General features: G+C 43.3%; 1 protein-coding gene across 2 annotated transcripts in view; it reads right to left on the bottom strand.

Moving 5' to 3' along the window:
- MREG (melanoregulin) overlaps positions 1–19,667 on the bottom strand; it is an 82,619-nt gene extending 62,952 nt beyond the window's left edge. Inside the window, exon 1 of one of the 2 annotated variants that reach the window (XM_040357484.1) lies at positions 19,517–19,667. In XM_040357484.1, coding sequence (XP_040213418.1) covers positions 19,517–19,583 — 67 coding nt within the window. In that variant the 5' untranslated portion in view covers positions 19,584–19,667. The remainder of the gene's footprint in view (positions 1–19,516) is intronic. The other variant, XM_040357487.1, reaches the window with a different exon arrangement.
- Positions 19,668–20,041: the final 374 nt, after the last annotated feature.

The raw sequence follows: 20,041 nt of genomic DNA, 5'->3' as shown, positions 1-20,041 counted from the left end.
ATGCCCTTTGAGCTACTATTGAAAAATTAAAATGGACTCCAGTGCTGAACATACAGGGCCAGATTCACGTAGAATCACGGCGGCGTAACGTATCGTAGATACGTTACACCGCCGCAAGTTTTCATCGCAAGTGCCTGATTCACAAAGCACTTGCGATGAAAACTACGCCCGCGGCCTCCGGCGCAAGGCGGGCCAATTCAAATGGGCGTGTGCCATTTAAATTAGGCGCGCTCCCGCGCCGGACCGACTGCGCATGCTCCGTTTCGCAATTCCTGTCCTGCTTTGCGCACCATGACGTAATTTTTTCGAACGGCGACGCGTGTAGCGTAATTCCGTATTCCCGGACGGCTTATGCAAACAACGGTATTTTATAAATTTCGACGCGGGAACGACGGCCATACTTTAACATGTGTAAAGTTAAGGCACCCAAAACGATGACTAACTTTGCGACGGGAAACTAGACTAGCGGCGACGTAGCGAACGCGAAAAACCGTCGTGGATCGCCGTAACTGCTCATTTGCATACCCGACGCTGGTTTACGACGCAAACTCCCCCCAGCGGCGGCCGCGGTACTGCATCCTAAGATCCGACAGTGTAAAACAATTACACCTGTCGGATCTTAGGGATATCTATGCGTAACTGATTCTATGAATCAGACGCATAGATAGAAACAGAGATACGACGGCGTATCAGGAGATACGCCGTCGTATCTCTTTTGTGAATCTGGCCCACAGTGCCTTGAAAAAGTATTCATACCACTTGAAATTTTCCACATTTTGTCATGATACAACCAAACACATACATGTTTGTTTTTATGTTATAGACCAACACAAAGTGGCAAATAAAAGTGGAAGGAAAATGATAAATGGTTTTCAATTTATTTTACAAATAAATATCTAAAAAGTGTGGCGTGCATTTGTATTCAGCCCCCTTTACTCTGATACCCCTTGTAGAACCAATTGACTTCAGAAGTCACCTAATTAGTAAATATTAGTGTGTAATTTAATCTCAGAATAAATACAGTTGTTCTGTGAAGTACTCAGAGATTTGTTAGAGAACCTTAGTGAACAAACAGCATCATGAAGGCCATGGAACACACCAGACAGGTCAGGGATAAAGTTGTGGAGAAGTTTAAAGCAGGGTTAGGTTATAAAAACGTATCCCAAGCTTTGAACACCTCGTGGAGCACTCTCTTCAATCCATTATCAAAAAATGGATAGAGTATGGCACAACTACAAACCTACCAAGACAGGGCTGTCCACCTAAACTGACAGGCCGGGCAAGGAGATTATTAAGCAGAAAAGCAGCCAAGAGGCCCATGGTAACTCTGGAAGAGCTGCAGAGATCCACAGCTCAGATGGGAGAATCTGTCCACAGGACAACTCTTAAGCCCTGTCCACACGATCTTTTTTCCGATGAAAACAGACCGATGGACTGTTTTCATTGGACAAACCGATCGTGTGTGGGTCCCATCGGTTTGTTTTCCATCGGTGAAAAATAATAGAACACGTTTTTAATTTTTCCTATGGATCAAAAACCTATAGAAAAAAATGATCGTCTGTGTGGAAGTCCATCGGTCAAAAATCCACGCATGCTCAGAATCAAGTAGACGCACGCAAGCATTGAACTTCATTTTTCTTAGCACGTCCAGTGTTTTATGTCACCGCGTTTTGGCACGGCCGGATTTTTGACTGATGGTGTGTAGGCAAGACTGATGAAAGTCAGCTTCATTGGATATCCGAAGAAAAAATCCATCGGATTAGATTCCATCAGATATCCGATCGTGCGTACGAGGCTTCACTCATGCACTCCACAAATCTTGCCTTTATGGAAGAGTGGCAAGAAGAAATCAATTTTTGAAAGAAAGACATAAGAAGTCCCATTTGCAGTCTGTGAGAAGCCATGTGGGGGGACAGCAAACATGTTAAAGAAGGTGCTCTAGTCAGATGAGATCAAAATTTAACTTTTTGGCCTAAAAGCAAAATGCTATGTGTGACGGAAAACTAACACATTACATCACCCTGAACACAACATCCCCACCATGAAACATGGTGGTGGCAGCATCATATTGTAGGGATGTTTTTCTTCAGCAGGGACAGGGAAGCTGGTCAGAGTTAATGGAAAGATGGATGGAGCCAAATACAGTGCAACCTTAGCAGAAAACCTGTTAGGCCTTGTACACACGGTCGGACCAAACCGATGTGACTGGTCCATCGGACCGTTTTCATCAGTTCACCTCTGAAGTGGCCGTACCAAGCATGCGTCGACTTGATTCTGAGCATGTGCGGGTTTTGAACCGATGCTTTTCTGTACTAACCATCGGTTTGGTCCGATCGGGCAGCGGTCCATCGGTTCGGTTTTGAAGCATGTTTAAAAATTTTGGACCGAAGGAAAACAGACCGATGGCCTATACACACGGTCGGTTTGGTCCGATGAAAATTAACTTCGGTTCATTCTCATCGGACCAAACCAACCGTGTGTACGGGGCCTTAGAGTCTGCAAAAGACTTGAGACTGGGGCAGAGGTTCACCTTCCAGCAGGACAATGACCCCCTAAACATACAGCCAGAGCTACAATGGAAAGGTTTAGAGCAAAGCATATTCATGTGTTAGACTGGCCCAGTCAAAGTCCAAACCTAAATCCAATTGTGAATCTGTGAATCTGAATTAGCCATTTTCCCTCCCCGGTGTCATTTGACTCGTTAATGTTACAAGATCGCAGGTGTGAATGGGGAGCAGGTGTGTTAGATTTAGTGTTATCACTCTCACTCTCTCATACTGGTCAATGGTAGTTCAACAAGGCACCTCATGGCAAAGAACTCTCAAAGGAAATGAAAAAAATAATTGTTGCTCTACATAAAGATAGCATAGGCTACAAGAAGATTGGCAAGACCCTGAAACTGAGCTGCATAATGGTGGCCAAGACCATACAGCGGTTTAACAGGACAGGTTCAATTCAGAACAGGCCTTGCAAGGGTCGACCAATGAAGTTGAGTGCATGTGCTCAGAGTCATATACAGAGGTTGTTTTTGGGAAATAGACATATGAGTGTTGCCAGCGTTGCTGCAAAGATTGAAGGAGTGGGGGGGTCAGCCTCTCAGTGCTCAGACCATACGCTGCACACTGCATCAAATTGGTCTGCATGGTTGTCTTTCCAGAAGGAAGCCTCTTCTAAAGATGATACACAAGAAAGCCCGCTAACAGTTTGCTGAAGACAAGCAGACTAAGGACAAGGATTACTGGAACCATGTTCTGTGGTCTGATGAGACTAAAGTAAACTTATTTGGTTCAGATGGTGTCAAGCATGTGTGGTGGCAACCAGGTGAGTAGTACAAAATCAAGTGTGTCTTGCCTACAGTCGAGCATAGTGGTTGGAGTGTCTGGGGCTGCATGAGTGCTGCCGACACTGGGAAGAACAGTTCATTGAGGGAACCATGAATGCCAACATGTACTCTGACATACTGAAGCAGAGCATGATCCCCTCCCTTCAGAGACTGGGCTGCAGGGCAGTATGCCAACATACCGACCCCAAACATACGTCTAAGACGACCACTGCCTTTCTAAAGAAGCTGAGGGTAAAGGTGTTGGACTGGCCAAGCATGTCTCCAGACCTAAACCCTATTGAGCATCTGTGGGGCATCCTCAAATGGAAGGTGGAGGAGCACAAGGACTCTAACATCCACCAGCTCTGTGATGTCGTCATGGAGGAGTGGAAGAGGACTCCAGTGGCAACCCGTGATGCTCTGGTGAACTCCATGCCCATGAGGGGCGCTGGAGAATAATGGTGGCCACACAAAATATTGACACTTTGGGCCCAATTTGGACATTTTTACTTAGGGGTGTACTCACTTTTGTTGCCAGTGGTTTAGACATTAATGGCTGTGTGTTGAGTTATTTTGAGGGGACAGCAAATTTACACTGTTATACAAGCTGTATATGTACTACATTACATTGTATTATAAAACAAAGGAGTGCAGCGCTAATAGCGAATTGATAATAATGCATAAACAACAAATCAATAATGATCTAGAATGAGACAAACGGTGATAGTGCTGTACAAATGTGAATAATTGATGATAAACACTCTAATGAAATACACTTAAAAAAATAAAAAATAAAAAAATAAATGTTAGGAATAGAAAACGAAGGCAGTGTCCCATTCATGAAAAGTCAAAGTGAAGAAAGAAGAAGAACCAGAGAGCGTGTCTTCAAACACCCATAAGTGTGATTGCCTGCTTACCAGAAAAAACGCATGCGTATACCAGTCTCATCAAGCACAGGGATATGGGTCTCCCAAAAACCAATCAGGTCGGCAGCTAGTACATCCAGGGATAACTTGACATGTTCACACTGTTTGAACTTTAGGCCTCGTACACACGATAGGTTAACCAGTGGACAACGGTCTGAAGGACCGTTTTCATCAGTCCAAACCAATCGTGTGTAGGCCCCATAGGTTATTTAACCTTAGGTTAAAAAAATGAGAACTTGCTTTAAAATTTAACCTATGGATTGGTAACAGATAGGTCAAAACCGATCGTTAGTATGCAAAACCATTGGTTAAAAACCCGCGCTTGCTCAGAATCAAGTCGACGCATGCATGGAAGCATTGAACACATTGACACAATCGTTTTTTTAACTGATGGTGTGTACGCACGACGGGCCATCAGTCAGCTTCATAGGTTAACCTAGGACAACGGTCCCTCAGACCGTTGTCCTCTGGTTAACCTATCGTGTGTACGAGGCCTAAGTGCTAGCTGCTGTCTTTTATTGCTGTCAGCCTTAGGGATAATTTTTCTTTATATATTAGTTGTAGCAAAGTTGAATTTCTTCAGTGTTGTCACATAAAAAAATATAATAAAATATTTACAAAAATGTGTGGGGTGTACTCACTTTTGTGAGATACTTTTATATCGTGTGTGTATGTGTGTGTATATATATATATATATATATATATATATGTATATATAAAAATACAAACATAATTACATATCTGAGCGCAGATCCCCCCTTACATCAGGGTCCCCAGAGAGTCCCCCTCATTACATCAGGGTCCCCAGAGAAGCTCCTGCTCTAGCATTAAATATAAGCCTCCTAAAGTTTCTTACCTTCTCTAAATTCACAACATGTGAAGGGGGAGATGGGGCACTGGCAGCAGCCAGGTCCAGTGGCGTCTCCAGCTTTCATATTTAGGGGGGGCACATGGGGGGACAGGGAAAAAAGTAGGGGGGCCAACTATAAAATGCAATTATATATATATACAGTATATATATATATATATATTTATATATATATATATATATATATATATATATATATATATAAAATCTCCTGGGGCCCTTTACTATGATCCCACAACGGGCCCTTTTACATGTTCCGTCGTGAGCTCCCTTCCTACTATTTCTGGGGCCCCCCAGGGTGGCAGAAAACAAGAGATATATGTCACCAGCACACCAAGAAAATATAAGGGTCCAAAGCAGTGGGAGAACTTTCAGGGTTGCAAAGGTTGTCTTGCCACCGGGTCCTGGTGTTCTGCCACTGTGGGGTTCCCCAGCTGTCCTGTCCCTGCTATTGACAGCGCTGGTCTGGCGTCTGTCTCCTTGGCAGGGGCGGCAGTCTATTAGGACCTAGTGCTCGTGACATTATGGGTGCATGCAGGGGAAGGCTGGCACTATTGGTTATAGAGAGCCGAGCCCCCAGCTGGTCACCTAGCAGCAGTATTGCTGTATAACCTTCTCTGTTGACATGCTGATCGGCATGTGATCCAGGTGATGCTCCCAGTCAGATCTAATAAACACAATATTTATTAGCATCAAGAGTACAACCACATATATATATATATATAATCAAACGTATGTTCCGCAGCCATGTGGGCTCTATGCCTGTAAAGTGTGGGCTTTGATCAATAAAATCTCTGATATTTAACACTAGGATTTGACTAAGAGCATCACCTGGATTGCATCACGATCAGCATGTCAGAGAAGCGCCACTGCTGCTAAGCAACCTGCAGGGAGCTCAACTGTCTACAACCAATAGAGATGGGCTTGGGTGTGTTTGAAATCCCACATGCCCGATCCCGCCAGGAAGCCGACACTCCACAGCGCTAATCACAGGCAGTGAGACATTTCCTGATCTGTGCAGCTGCGGACCGGGAAATGTCTCACTGCCTGTGATTAGCGCTGTGCAGTGTGGGCTTCCTGGCAGGCTCTGGCATGTGGAATTTTGAACATGCCCAGCCCATCTCTAACAACAAATTGTGCTGGCCCTCCTGTACATCAGCCCCATAAAGTAACCAGCTCTGGGTTCCAATGTGCTGCCGCCGCTGCCATGGAGAAAGAGACCAGCGCTGTGAATAGCCGGGACAGGACAGTAACTCTGGTTGTTCCAGCACTGGTCCACACTGGGACGATTCCCCCATCCACCTATAATGTGTAGATGGGGGAATTGGATCATTTCTTTTTTTTTTTTATTCAACCTAATAGTTGAATGAAAACAAGTGATCAATGTATGGGCTGCCTAAGAGCTAAGACCAGCCATAGACAGTTTAAATCTCAGCTGGTTCAGCAGGAACTGGCTGAGATTTGAACCATTAATGAGCAGATTCTCTTATGATTATCACCAGTGGTTGCTGTATAGAATACAATTGCTGGGCAGGAGGGATATTCCCGTCAGCACTGTTTGTGTTGATGGGGGAATCATGCAAGTTTCTTTCCTGCAATCTGTGGATGTAGGAAAAAAAATTGCATTGTATATTACCTGCCTAACTGAAAGTGAAAGTGTAACAGAATGGCCCGTGACACCCAGAGACTTTTGAAGGATGGGGTTTACTCCTGTGCCAGCGTCACTATGCCCTTTTGGGCATAGGGTGACTAAGAAATGATAATTATAAATTACATGAGATGGGACATTACTGATAATTCATGTATTGCAGGATATCTTGAAATATTACAAGTTGTTAAAGTCTGACTCCGACAGGTCAATAGAGTGTTTTCATTCAATGGGGGGGGGACACATGCTTTTGAGGTGTTAATTGAGTCTGCTCCTAGACATTCCTTTGTGTGATGCTAATACTGTTTTGTGTCCATTGTGCTAATTAGGTCTGCTCCTAAGACCTGTTCATTGTGTATGCTAATGACACTGTTAAGATGTGGAATGTGACTTGTCAAGCTGTAGTAATTAACCCCTCTAAATGTGGAGCCAGACCATCTGGGTAATAAGTGGTAATTAACTCATCGGAATGTTATTATCTAAAAGAATGTGTATGAAGCCCCCCCATTGTGTGATGTGTGGGTGGAGTGTGTCTTTGTCCCTGTGATTAACTGTAACATGCTTGTACTGTATATAACAAAGCTAAGTTACCATTAAAGGATTCATTCATTCATTTTGGAGCCAGTACCAGAGCTTGTTTTGTCTCGTTTATTCTGGGAAATGAAATGGGTCGTGTCTGATGTCTGTCGGACTGTCGGATAACCTGTCGTGGGGCGATGGATTGGAATATCGTAAACGGTGGTGACCGTTACAGAAAGTAAATTGTGAATGTCTTGAAAGAACAGGAGAGGGGGAGGGAGACAGATGGTGGAGAGAAGGGATAGAGATAATGCAGTTCAGTGATTACAGTGTACTTTAGTCTGCAGTGCACACACATACCCACGGTCCAGGCTAGAATCTCAGGCATCATTCACACACATGCTGCTGATTTTCATATTTCCTGAACACACATCCCCTCTCTTCAGATACAGCACACCGAGATAGTGTGGGCGGGACTGAAAGGAGAAGGAGGAGGAGCTTTATTCCTCCCTGCTCGTATGTGAGGGGGGGGGGTGGCTAGACTCACTGGGCTGTAAAAGAGTGTCATAGACTGACACTTGGCTCAGCTTGCAGTCACCACTCTCGGAATTTACAGGCTGGTTCTCCTGTCCTAAGGACGGGAGAAATCAGTCTGTTTTTTCAGTAACTGAGATGAAAGCTTGGGCCCCCCTCCCCCACAGTGCTCATAGTCCTTTCTGCAACTCGCTCTTCTCCGTGCCAATGAGGATGCAGGGGAAGGAGCAGATCGGGCGGCTGTGGTTGTGTGAACGCTCGCATTATGCAGTGTCAGCGAGCAGAGGGAGGGGGGAGGAATGCCCCGCAGAGCTGACTGGGGATTTTTTTTTTTTTTTTTTTTTGGGGGGGGCACATGGTGGGGCACAGCATAATGTTGGGGGGGTCAGGGCCCCCTCTGGCCCCCCCCTAGAGACGCCTCTGGCCAGGTCTAAATGACAAGGTTCCACACTGGAAGGGAGCAGAGTTAGACAAACTGTGGTTGGTTGATAGCAACCAACCACTGAGGAGACAGTAATCTGGGAGGTGTGGCAGCAGCCAGCCCAGGACAGGACTGCAAGCCAGGAAAGTTCTGCTCCCAGCTAAATGCCAGGGGTGGAGTTACGTGGTTGGTTGCTAGACGCTGGGCAGTCCTAGCAACCAACCACCACTGGAATGTCAGTCAGTGGCGAGCAGGAATCAGGACTGCCACTGTGGGAGTAAGAGACTCGGGGCTATGGGTCCCAGATTTGGGGCTATAGCCCCAAAAGCCACCCCCTAGCAACACCACTGCTCCTTGGTATGTCCCACTCTTGCAAGCATTTATCCACAGTGATTTTATTGACTGTGCAGTGTGTGGCTGGGCTACTTGGGCCAAAAATATAAATGTGTTCAGGTTTATTTTGTTCAATCAACAACAGGAAAAAGTAGCATGCACTTATTGCAAGGAATGAAGCTGTGACTCAAAGCAATATTTTTGTAACAAAACTTGGTTTTCCAGAGGAGACGTTATATAAAGACTACATCTGTGTCTGTGTAGCTTGCTCAAATCTTACCATAAATAATCACATAATGTTTGTTTTCTTTGTATAATGAGTTTTGAAATTCTAGAGAAATGCTTAAATAATGGATTGCAATTTAATTTAAACACATTCGATTTTAGTCGGCTAAAATTATTTTAGTCGACTTAATATGACTAAAACTAAAACAATTGCAGATGACTAAAATGCGACTAAAACTAAAACGGCATTTTAGTTAAAATACTCTGACTAAAACAACATTTTCTGCCAAAATTAACACTGCTGTCCAGAAACGTCTTATAAGATAAAGTAAAAAAAATAGTATTTTTTTTTTATTTATAATAATCTAAACTCAACATAGCCAGTAGAATACATAGGTGAAAAAGCGACCAAATATTGAATGACAATTGGCAATACTATACAGAATAATGGAACCTATAGCAAATATAACAGCGTAAAGTGGAACCCAACGCGTTTCAAGATCATGTATATCTTCTTCAGGGGTGTAAGCTTTCAAGTTCAAGGTCTTTTCTGCAATATGAGAACAGTAAATATCACACAGTTGTATGTGATAGTAATGGTACACAAGTGAAATACACGAACATTACTGTATATATCCAAAACATATAAAAGGCCGTCAGAGATTATAAGCATAAAAGTGAATAGTGCTGCCACCACAGGATTTTGCCAGCAAAGAGATACCTCTAGAGACAATGGCACCTCTGCCATTAGGGTCACCCAGAAAAGAGGGAAGAGAAGAATGGCTGCTATCGGGTATTCCTGTAAAGCAGGGAAAGGCAATTGGTGGACCTCCAGCTGTTGCAAAACTACAAGTCCCAACATGCCTCTGCCTGTGGGTGTCAGGCTTGTGGCTGTCAGAGTCTTGCTATGCCTCATGGGACTTGTAGTTCTGCAACAGCTGGAGGTCCACTAATTGCAGATCCCTGCTGCAAAGGAACGAAGGGAAGGAATGATAGAGATTGAACTATATAGCCAAAGCTATATTAGATAAAGCATGTTTGCATCTAAATTCATCTTAAAGTGCAGCAGCATGCACAAAAATTAGGAAAAAATTTGTAATACCTATATACGATAAATACTGGATGGAATTCATAATACAGTTTAACCACTTGCTTACTTGGCACATATACCCCCTTCCTGCCCAGGCAAAATTTCAGCTTCCGGCACTGCGGCGCTTTAACTGACAATTGCGCGGTCGTGCGACGTGGCTCCCAAACAAAATTGACGTCCTTTTTTTCCCCACAAATAGAGCTTTCTTTTGGTGGTATTTGATCACCTTTTTTATTTTTTGTGCTATAAACAAAAAAGAGAGCGACAATTTTGAAAAAAAAACACAATATTTTTTACTTTTTGCTGTAATAAATATCCCAATTTAAAAAAAAAAACGTCAATTTTGACAGGATTCTCGGTCGTGTGTACAGGGCTTGAGAGCTGCATATTGAGTTCTATGACCTTTAATTTTTCCTCTAAGATAATTCAAGTTCAGTCTTTTAAAATGTAACATGATTCAATTTTCATGCTTGGCAGTACATAAAACTGGTGTAACAACGTCTGTTGTGCCACTCATTACTTTAATGCATTTATTGAGCATTGTTCTTCCCTGTTCCCCTCATGCAGTTCTATACAACATTGAAAAAATGACATAAAAGTGGGGCAGAAGAAAGAAGAACAGTTATTTAGGAAGATGCTTAGTGTATATTTTTGCATCTGTTTCCTACTGCAGTAGTTATTATTAGAATCAATTTTACGAAAGGAGTTGCTTAGCTATGAAATTTCCAAGACGCTGTCTAAATCTTCCCATCTGGGAAAAAGAAGTAAAAAAAATGTCTCTTGCCCTTTCTGTACAAAACATGAAAAATATTTGGCTTTAAAAACATTTTTTACTTTCAAATGTAAGTGCCCGTTGCACTATTATCTATAATGTAGCCAGGTACACTTTGTATGAATTCTGCTTGGCAGCTGGAAAAGGGAATACTTGAAACATAGTGAAGGTTAAAGGGGTTGTAAAGGAATTTTTTTTCCCCTAAATAGCTTCCTTTACCTTAGTGCAGTCCTCCTTCACTTACCTCATCCTTCAATTTTGCTTTTAAATGTCCTTATTTCTTCTGAGAAATGCTCACTTCCTGTTCTTCTGCCTGTAACTCACCACCGTAATGCAAGGCTTTCTTTCTTCCTGGTGTGGAGAAAGCCTCTCGAGGGGGCGAGCAGGCAAGTCAGGACACTCTCTACTTTGCAGATAGAGAAAGGAGCTGTGTGTTAGTGGGCATCCTGACACTCCTGCTCGCCCCCTCCACCCTCAAGAGGCTTTCTCCACACCAGGAAGAAAGCCTCGCATTACAGTGGTGAGTTACAGACAGAAGAACAGGAAGTGAGCATTTCTAAGAAGAAATAAGGACATTGAAAAGCAAAATCAAAGGATGAGGTAAGTGAAGGAGTAAGGTAAAGGAAGCTATTTAGGGAAAACATTTTTTTCCTTTACAACCCCTTTAAATCTCCCACTATCTCCAGGAAGGTCCTAGAGGCGTGTACTTACTTTACATAGGAAGGAGTCCATGGTGTGCATGTGTGGGAGGAAGTAGGAGAAAGTGTTGTGCGGTGTTGGGCAGACCACAGGGTGAAGATCTCAGGGGATCTATGACAGGTATGTGCTCTTGTAAAACTGCTGGCAGAAGGGGTTGGGGCCCTCTAGGGGTGCAGGCTCGATAAGTGCATATAACATTTAATGGACAATGACAGTGGAAAATGGCATGCTGCATTACCTTTTTCAGGAAAGTATGCTGGAGATTTCAATAAAGTCCCATACTTCTGCTACCGTTGGTGAGTGCAATTTACAAATATCTACATACAATTTGTTTGTGGACAGGGCTGGGTTTAATGCACCCAAGGCCACTTTTTAGCTACATAGCATTTGATCACTTACCTACTAACTCTTAACGCTGTGTATGAATAAAAGAAAACCATAATTCATACTACATTTGCCTGCATACAAAGAAATGTTGTTCACTTGGGTAAGAAAATGGTCTGCCACCCTCTTGAAGATTTGCTGAGCAAGAATTGTTCACCAAAAGGAAATGATTGATAACCAGGCTCCCAATTTACATATGTTAGCAAATTAAAATAATAAAAAACATCTATTAAATTATAGTAATATAGAATAAATTAGATGCATTTGTGCCGCTTACACCAAAAAGATGTGAATGTTTCAATTCTATCACAATCTACCATAAACAGTAAACAGTGTGCATTGATTCCAACAAGAAACAAATAAAAAAGTCCAAAGTGAATCCAAGCAATACAGTATACTTCAACACCAAAGTCAATGATCGTGCCTCCTCTCCACCAGCGTGTGTGTACAGCTCACTCACCAGAACCTCTTGACTCCTATTACAGGAAGCCAAGAACAGCATTTGGTAATCTCTCTCTCTATCTGGGTTCAGAACACTCTTCTTCTATCCACCACATCCAGCCAATGACTCAAATGTAGGTAGTACAAAAAAACTGCGCTACCCCTAACGAATTGAAATAAACAGTTAAAAAAGGCTGCAGTTTGGGTGGGATAAACACAATAACAATAAAACAGAAAAAACTGCGCCAACAATAAGTCCAAAGAAACACCAACAACAGAGGTGATTGAGGGATGTAGGTCGTCAAGACAATGTCCCAAAACACAATGGATGTAATCTCAATGTGACCATATATCCATGAGCATGACGAATGAACACCACTGTGAATCCATATATGAGTGAGAGCCCACCACCTAATGGAAAGCCGCTTACCAAAGGGCAAGCTTTAGACAGCGTTTGTCTTATGCCCAGCCGTGGCCTCCGTCCTCAGGATTGGAAACTCAGGCAACTCAGACAGGACTTCTTCCGGTATTGAGGATGCTAGGCTTGGGTCAGTGCAGTCAGCTCCTCCTCTGGATCCTCACCACTGCTCCTCCACACCATACAATCACCACACTACTCCCGATCTTTCACCCCAGAAGGGGCTCCCTCGAATGTAGGGATGCCATCCAGAACCAAACCAGCAATAATGGTGCTCCAAAGCCTTCAAACACTCAGAATAAAGCTTGCATAAAATTGAAAATAAAACAACAGGGGGTGTGCAGTGTTTCACTGTGATTAGTAAACAAAAGTCTTATAATATGAATAAAGTCTGAAAATATAAATCTGTGAATTGACTTAAAAAAAATCTTCTGTGTATACAAAGCCAACTACCTTCACAGCCAAGTTCACTACCTTCACAGCAGGAAGGAACACCCACTACTGCACAAGTCTGCTCTCACTCGTAGGATCACCAGGAGGAATCAATTGTCATTTGCCCTCTGTTCTGCTTGCAGTGAGGTTTGAAGCACCTGCTGCCAGAGGAAGGTTAGGTAGTCCAGCCAGAGATATTCCAGCCTCCTACATCCAGCCGGACATTCAGAAGGACTCTGCACCCCCAGTGCCGACTCCTAACTCTCACTCCTAGGGCCAGACAGGCAGGGGTCTCCTCAGCCAGGATCCAGGACAGCTTCTCTTCCTCCACCTTTGGCCTCCCTCTTTCCTCCCCAACATCATCAAAGTAAGGCCTTTTTTCGCTCAGGCCTATCCACCGCCCCTTGGGCTAATTCACGACCACCCGTTTCAGGATAAGTCGTGGCTGCGGCCCAACAAAGGGGATAACGGATAGATCTGCCATCCCCCACACTCCCAGCCGCAATTGGGGCATCCCCGCTGCCTCCATTCCTCAATCCCACCTCGGCCTGAACAATTCCGCGGCAAGCTCGCGGCGACCACATTTAGGAAAGTCCGCTGCTTCAGCCGCGGCCTAGCGGTGCACTACGCTTGCTCCTCACAAACCCCCTCAAACTTCACTAAACCACCCCTGCCCCTGGAGGATCTCTACCATCGCCCCTTGGTGCCCCAGAGCCCCCTCCTCCCTACAACCGGGCCTCACCCAGCTGCACAGCCCCTGGCTCCGGCCTAGTCCCGGTCGGCAGCCATCTTGCTACACTCCCTTTCCCCAGCCCTAAAGCTGGGATTTGGCTCCCACCCCCACATCCTCAGGTTCAACAGCTCCAATTCCAGGGTCCGCCACCATTTAGTGTTTGATCCAGGGCTCCCCCGATCGCCCTTGTGGGATCAGGAAGGAATTTTTTTCCCCGGTCACGGCAGATTGGCATAGCACGGCCAGGGTTTTTTCGCCTTCCTCTGGATCAAACAGGGAGGAAGATTTGCCGAGTGATTTGCGATTTGAAAATCGCCCTTCCCATCATCATTGAATAACTCTCCGATCAATTATCACTTTCCCCAGCGTTTTTCTGCAAAATGTCTAATCTAAGATACTCTGCAGAAATCATTTGGGGTCTAAAGCCATTCGCCTCAATATTACCAGCCGTCACCAAAAAAGCTCTAAGGAATGAACAACTGTTAAGAATCAATCGACGATCGACAGTCAAAAATTACACGCATTTACCCCAATTTAAGCACATATCATGCGCTTTGGTCAATACAAGGTCGGCAGTAAAACACAGACAAGAAATCCATGATTTCATTCTACAAAACGATTTAGACTTCCTTTTTATCACAGAAAGCTGGCTCACAGCTGACTGTAACACCATTCTAGGAGAATTGGTGCCAGAGAATTGTCGCATTCTAACAGAAAACAGAGTGGGGCAAAGAGGAGGAGGCCTGGCGGTGATCCACAAGACTCACCTCTCGATCACTAAACCAGACCTTCAGAACTCACTTCCATTCATGGAAACCCTCACTCTGCAACTGCAAACAAATCCCCAGGACACTGTTCACATACTCCTGTGCTATAGACCACCGGGTCCAAAAACGCACCTGCTCATGTCATTGACAGAGTTCATCTCCACCTATACCCTAAACACCAAACATCTCCTGCTGCTCTGGGATTTTAACCTCTGGCCCAACTCCTCACAGGACCCCGTCGCCGACGCCTGCATTGACCACTTGGAATGATTAGGTCTGCAGCAACTAGTATATGGGCCCACACATGCTTCAGGTCACACGCTCGATCTCATTTTCAGACAAGATCTGGAAATCAATATTCTGTAAAATGAGCCGCAACCATGGACTGGTCACCATGCCATTAAATTCACAATCAACATAAACGCCCCCTCAAAAAAAAACGGTAAAACCGGTGACAACACACTGGACTAGATCTCAGAAGAAGCTCCACTCGAAACTCTTCAAAACTACATTAGGGAACAAAATAAAAACAATCCAACTACATCAAACAGCCACAGAAACTCTTGATGCTATAAACAAGGCTCTGCTACAGTCAGCTGACTTAGTAGCGCTAAAACGCACAACATGCATCCGGAAAAACAACTCCAGCTGGTTTAACGACCAGCTGTCGTTGCTAAAGCAAGAGCGCAGAAGAGCAGAAGCAGCCTGGAAAATAAGCTCTTCAGAGGAAAACCACACCATTTATAAGATAATAACCAAAAAATACCATAAAGAAATCTTTATTGCCAATAAATATTATCACCAATGCCCTAAACCGCCCCTGTGAACTCTTCAATCTAGTTACCAAGACCATGAACCCAGTCTGTCTAGAAGCCCCTAATTCTGATTCACAAGAATTTTGCAACGAATTATCGGATTATTTCATCAACAAAATTGAAAGAATCTTCGAAAGTATTCAGCAAAATACAACCTCCATCTACCCCCCCCCCCCTAAATCACAAACCTAATACCCACATAATTCCGCCACAATCACCTAACTTCACTCTAAAACCCATTTCCATCGATGCCACTAAAAATATCATGCGAAATACCACAGCGCCCAATGATATCATCCCCACCAAACTGCTGAAAGAATGTGCCGATATTTTGGCTCCAGCTATCATGCAGCTCATAAACCAGTCATTCAAGGAGGGCGTGGTGCCACCCTTGCTGAAACAAGGTATAATCAAACCAATTCTAAAAAAAAACACCCTCGACCCCAAAGACCCTAACCACCGTCGCCCCATAACAGGCCTGAATGTCTTCTCAAAGGTAATGGAGAAAGAAGTTGTACAATAGCTACAACATCACTTAGACACCCATAAATTACTTGACCCATTCCCGTCCGGTTTCTGTCCGGGTCACTGGACAGAAACAGCACTGCTCAATATGGGATGACGCTCTAGAGGCCGCAGATGAAGGAGAATCTTGTCTTCTAGTACTGCTGGACCTAAGCGCAGCTTTTGATACGGTAGACCACAAATTATTACTGACTTGGCTAGTTGAAGTAGCCGGAGTTGCGGAATGTGATTTATCGTGGTTCTCCTCCTTCTTGGAAAACCAATCACAAATAGTGAAATTGGGCCCTTTCACTTCTGAAAACGCACGGTGTCATGCGGAGTTCCCCAGGGACCCCTCTGTCGCCTGTTCTTTTCAATATCTATCTCCGCCCTCTTTTTGAAATCATCAGCAACCAGAAGTTACTTTACCACTCTTATGCAGATGACACACAACTATATTTTCGCATCTGCAACAAAAAGGATCATTATCTTGGACTAGAGAAATGACTTTCTTTGATAGAAAAGTGGATGACAAAGAGTTACCTTAAACTCAATGGCTCAAAAATAGAACTTCTCCTGTTTCAGGCCAATCGGAAGATTCTACGCAGACTCACTCCCTTTATCCCAAAAAAAGACATAGCAGTTGTGGTGGGAACAATTATCAACTCCAGACTGGACCATGCAAATGCCCTCTATCTTGGACTCCCAAAATACCAAATCACTCGTCTGCAAGTCGTTCAAAATACGTCCGCTCGACTTGTGACTGGGAAAAAACCATGGGAATCAATCTCACCTTCGTTGAGATCCCTTCATTGGTTGCCCGTAAAAGACAGAATCACTTTCAAAGCACTCTGTCTAACGCATAAGTGTATTCTGGGAAATGCCCCTCAATATCTATGCGAGAAACTAAAAGCTCACAACACCAATCGCATTCTGTGATCCACCAACCAAAACCTACTACAGATACCCAAAGCCAGATACAAGTCCAAAGGAGAACGAAGATTTGCGGTCCAAGGACCCAGACTATGGAACGCTCTACCAACCACCATCCGATTGGAGGTAAACCACCTGGCCTTCAGGAGAAAGATCAAGACCCATCTCTTCTGAGGGCCCAGGGAATAGATACCAAGGGCCCAGAGGCGATTCAGTTCACATGTGTTGCGCTATATAAGTTTCTCACTCACTCACTCACTTACTCACTCAACAATATGTGTAATATGTCTAACCACTCACTAGAAAGTAGAAAAAATCCAACATCAAATTATTATTATTATTATACATGATTTATATAGCGCCAACAGTTCACGCAGCTCTTTACAATGTAGAGGGGGGACAGCACAATTACAGTACTGTTCGATACAGAAGGTACAGGAGGGCCCTGCTCGTAGAGCTTACATTCTAAAGGGAGGGGGTGGTGGAACCAAAGGTAATAGCTGCAGAGAATGATTTGATGGGGGTGGCTCAGGGACAGTTGTTAGGTGGGTGTGGGACAGGCTTCTCTGAATAAATTAGTTTTCAGGGATCTCCTAAAGGTGGACAGGGTAGGGGCTGATCGAACATACTGGGGCAGGGAATTCCAAAGGATGGGAGAGGCTCTGGAGAAGTCCTGAAGGCGAGCATGGGAGGAAGTAACAAGGGAGCTAGAGAGCAGGAGGTGAGCAGCATCAATTAAACATCACCCAATGTGTTTGGGAAAGGTCTGTCACAACCGTGCATTTCCACCAATCTAAACACTCACCAGATGGCAAACAATGATACACCCTAGACCGTTACTCTGAACCGAAGAGTCATCTTGCTCTGGCGCTCACTTTTTCTTTTTTGTTTAGAAAAAAAAAATTGCACTTACACTAGGATAAAGTAGTTCCAGCATTAAAATCAGCCTAGTTTGCACTCCATCTGCGTTCCAAGCTGGCAGAAGTGACGTGTCCCGGAAGTCCCACCCAAGAACATATACTTTAGCACAATTGATAGCACCATTTGCTTCACAGTTTCTGTCCTTTTTGTGCAGGTTTATGACTTTCTAGCCCTATTGTTTAACCAATAAATTTTCACACCATAATGTTGTGATAAGGAGCAATAAATTAGGACATTTCCACAAAAAAACCTGCATAAACAATTGAAATGCTTGCTTACAAGCAATTTCACAGGAAATGCCATACATAAAAACAGTAAAAAAACTTTCCACGTTCAATGAAGCACTTTCAAAATGTTTGATAGCACTTTCTAACACACATACATTTACATATGCTATTGCTAGGCCTTTTCAAGCATTTCTAGTTTTCGCAAATGCCGACTATAAATATCCCTAGTCATATAAAACGTCTGTGCATTCAGGAATAGCTGTTATCTACTCATTGTAGACATTGTAAGTGTTACTCTCTCCCTTGATCACACATCTTTCTTTGTCTTAACATTTTTATCACACAATTCCTCATCATTTGTATATTGCAGTTATGTGCGTAACATATCACATGATCCAACACTAATCACCCATGCTACTGCTAACTCTGCTCTTCACACCTGTATAGTGTGACTCACACTTCATAATCAGAGAATCTCTGCTGCCCCCCACCACTAGACATCTCCATAGCACGTCTATTTTCTCCACACACGTCAACATATACGTCTGTTCTCCCCCTCCCAATAACACACATCTCCCATCACACACATACTATGCTGGACAGACTTCTCCAATATTACCATTCTATGCCATTATTGTTCTACTTTCTGCAGATTCTACACATTCTAGACTGCACAGTCTAGAATCCTCTCTGTGTACCTTATAGCAGGACAACCAACACAACCTTCATTATCTCAGTGTAGCTACAGCCTACCATCCACACAACTATAGAATGCAGAATTCATACATAGAATTGTATGGTAATACGTTTTTACGGCAGCTGCGCCAAAAATTGCCAAGATCGTGAACAATGCACAAACCCTAGTGATACCGGGGTGTTTTTTTTTAACCTGTAGTAAAAACATTATTTTTAAATTGAGCTTTACATTCACATTACACGTCTTAGGAAAGAGATACTCCTAAAGCTATACTCAAACAGAACTGTTAAAGAGCTAACCATAATTCAATACAAAGGCAGGTTACTAATTTACTGCTAGCTAACTCGTTCTGCACTTATTGTAAGCAACTGGTGATATTCTTTAAAGGCATTGCACAAATGGTGTGGCTGGTGCCATCTGTCTACACATGAATAGAAGACAGCGTGACATCTATTGTGTCGAAATAGCAGCCTGTGTTAATTATGATACACATACAATATATATATATTTTTTTTTTAAAAACATGGTATTGTAAAATATCATATAATCAGAAAGACAGATGGACAGACAAAGATGACAGCTAGCTGGATATAAATAGATAGATAGATAGAGAGATAGATAGATAGATGGCACTGATAGATGTCTTAAATGATAGACATAACATTCTAGATAGATATGGAATAAGAAGCTACTCCTTTTAACTTGAATCAAATACAACTGCATTAGAGAGATTACTGTTCTGCTTTTAAAGAATTGTGCATTCTAATGTCCTTATTTGTGAAATGAAGGTTGCCTGCATATAAATGCAATGGATTCATTGCTGCATGGGCATAAATGCACAGTACTGGCACAGCCATAGATGCTATAATAGATATTTGTATCCGTACCTTTTGTCTTAGGATCAAATCCATCCTTCTGCAGAGCAGATTTCTCTGCAGGTTGCGGATCCCTCATTTTTTTCCAACTGAAGACTGTGCTGAATTCACTTGATGCTCAGTGTTTGACTGCAAAACTGCACAGGCAGCAGCTGAACCAACACAGGTGGGGAGAGGGGGAGAGCAGGAGGAGAGCTGCAGCGGTACAGTCAGTTCTCTAGAGTGAACCAATGCAGCTGCTACCCATAGATCTTGAATATATCAGCCCCTCTGATACTTGAATCTTGAGTGTTATACATTTGATTAACACATTATTATTGAACTAGATGGAAACGATAGTAATCAGATACCATTCCTACAGCGGTAAGATCTGATAAAAAGAAAGTGATGCAAAAAATGTGTAAAGGGGCATTGATAAATGCTTTCATTTATTGCAAGGAATAGTCTTTGCAAAAGAAGACATTCCAACCTTCTGGGAAAAAATAAATCGCCAACGTCAATAGAATATCATCTCTGATTCTGTGGACAAAAATAAGT

This window comes from Rana temporaria, chromosome 6 (genome assembly GCF_905171775.1).
Source record: "Rana temporaria chromosome 6, aRanTem1.1, whole genome shotgun sequence".
Taxonomy (NCBI): Eukaryota; Metazoa; Chordata; class Amphibia; order Anura; family Ranidae; genus Rana; species Rana temporaria.
Note: the sequence above shows the minus strand (reverse complement) of the source record. Positions and strands in the feature narration are given on the sequence as shown.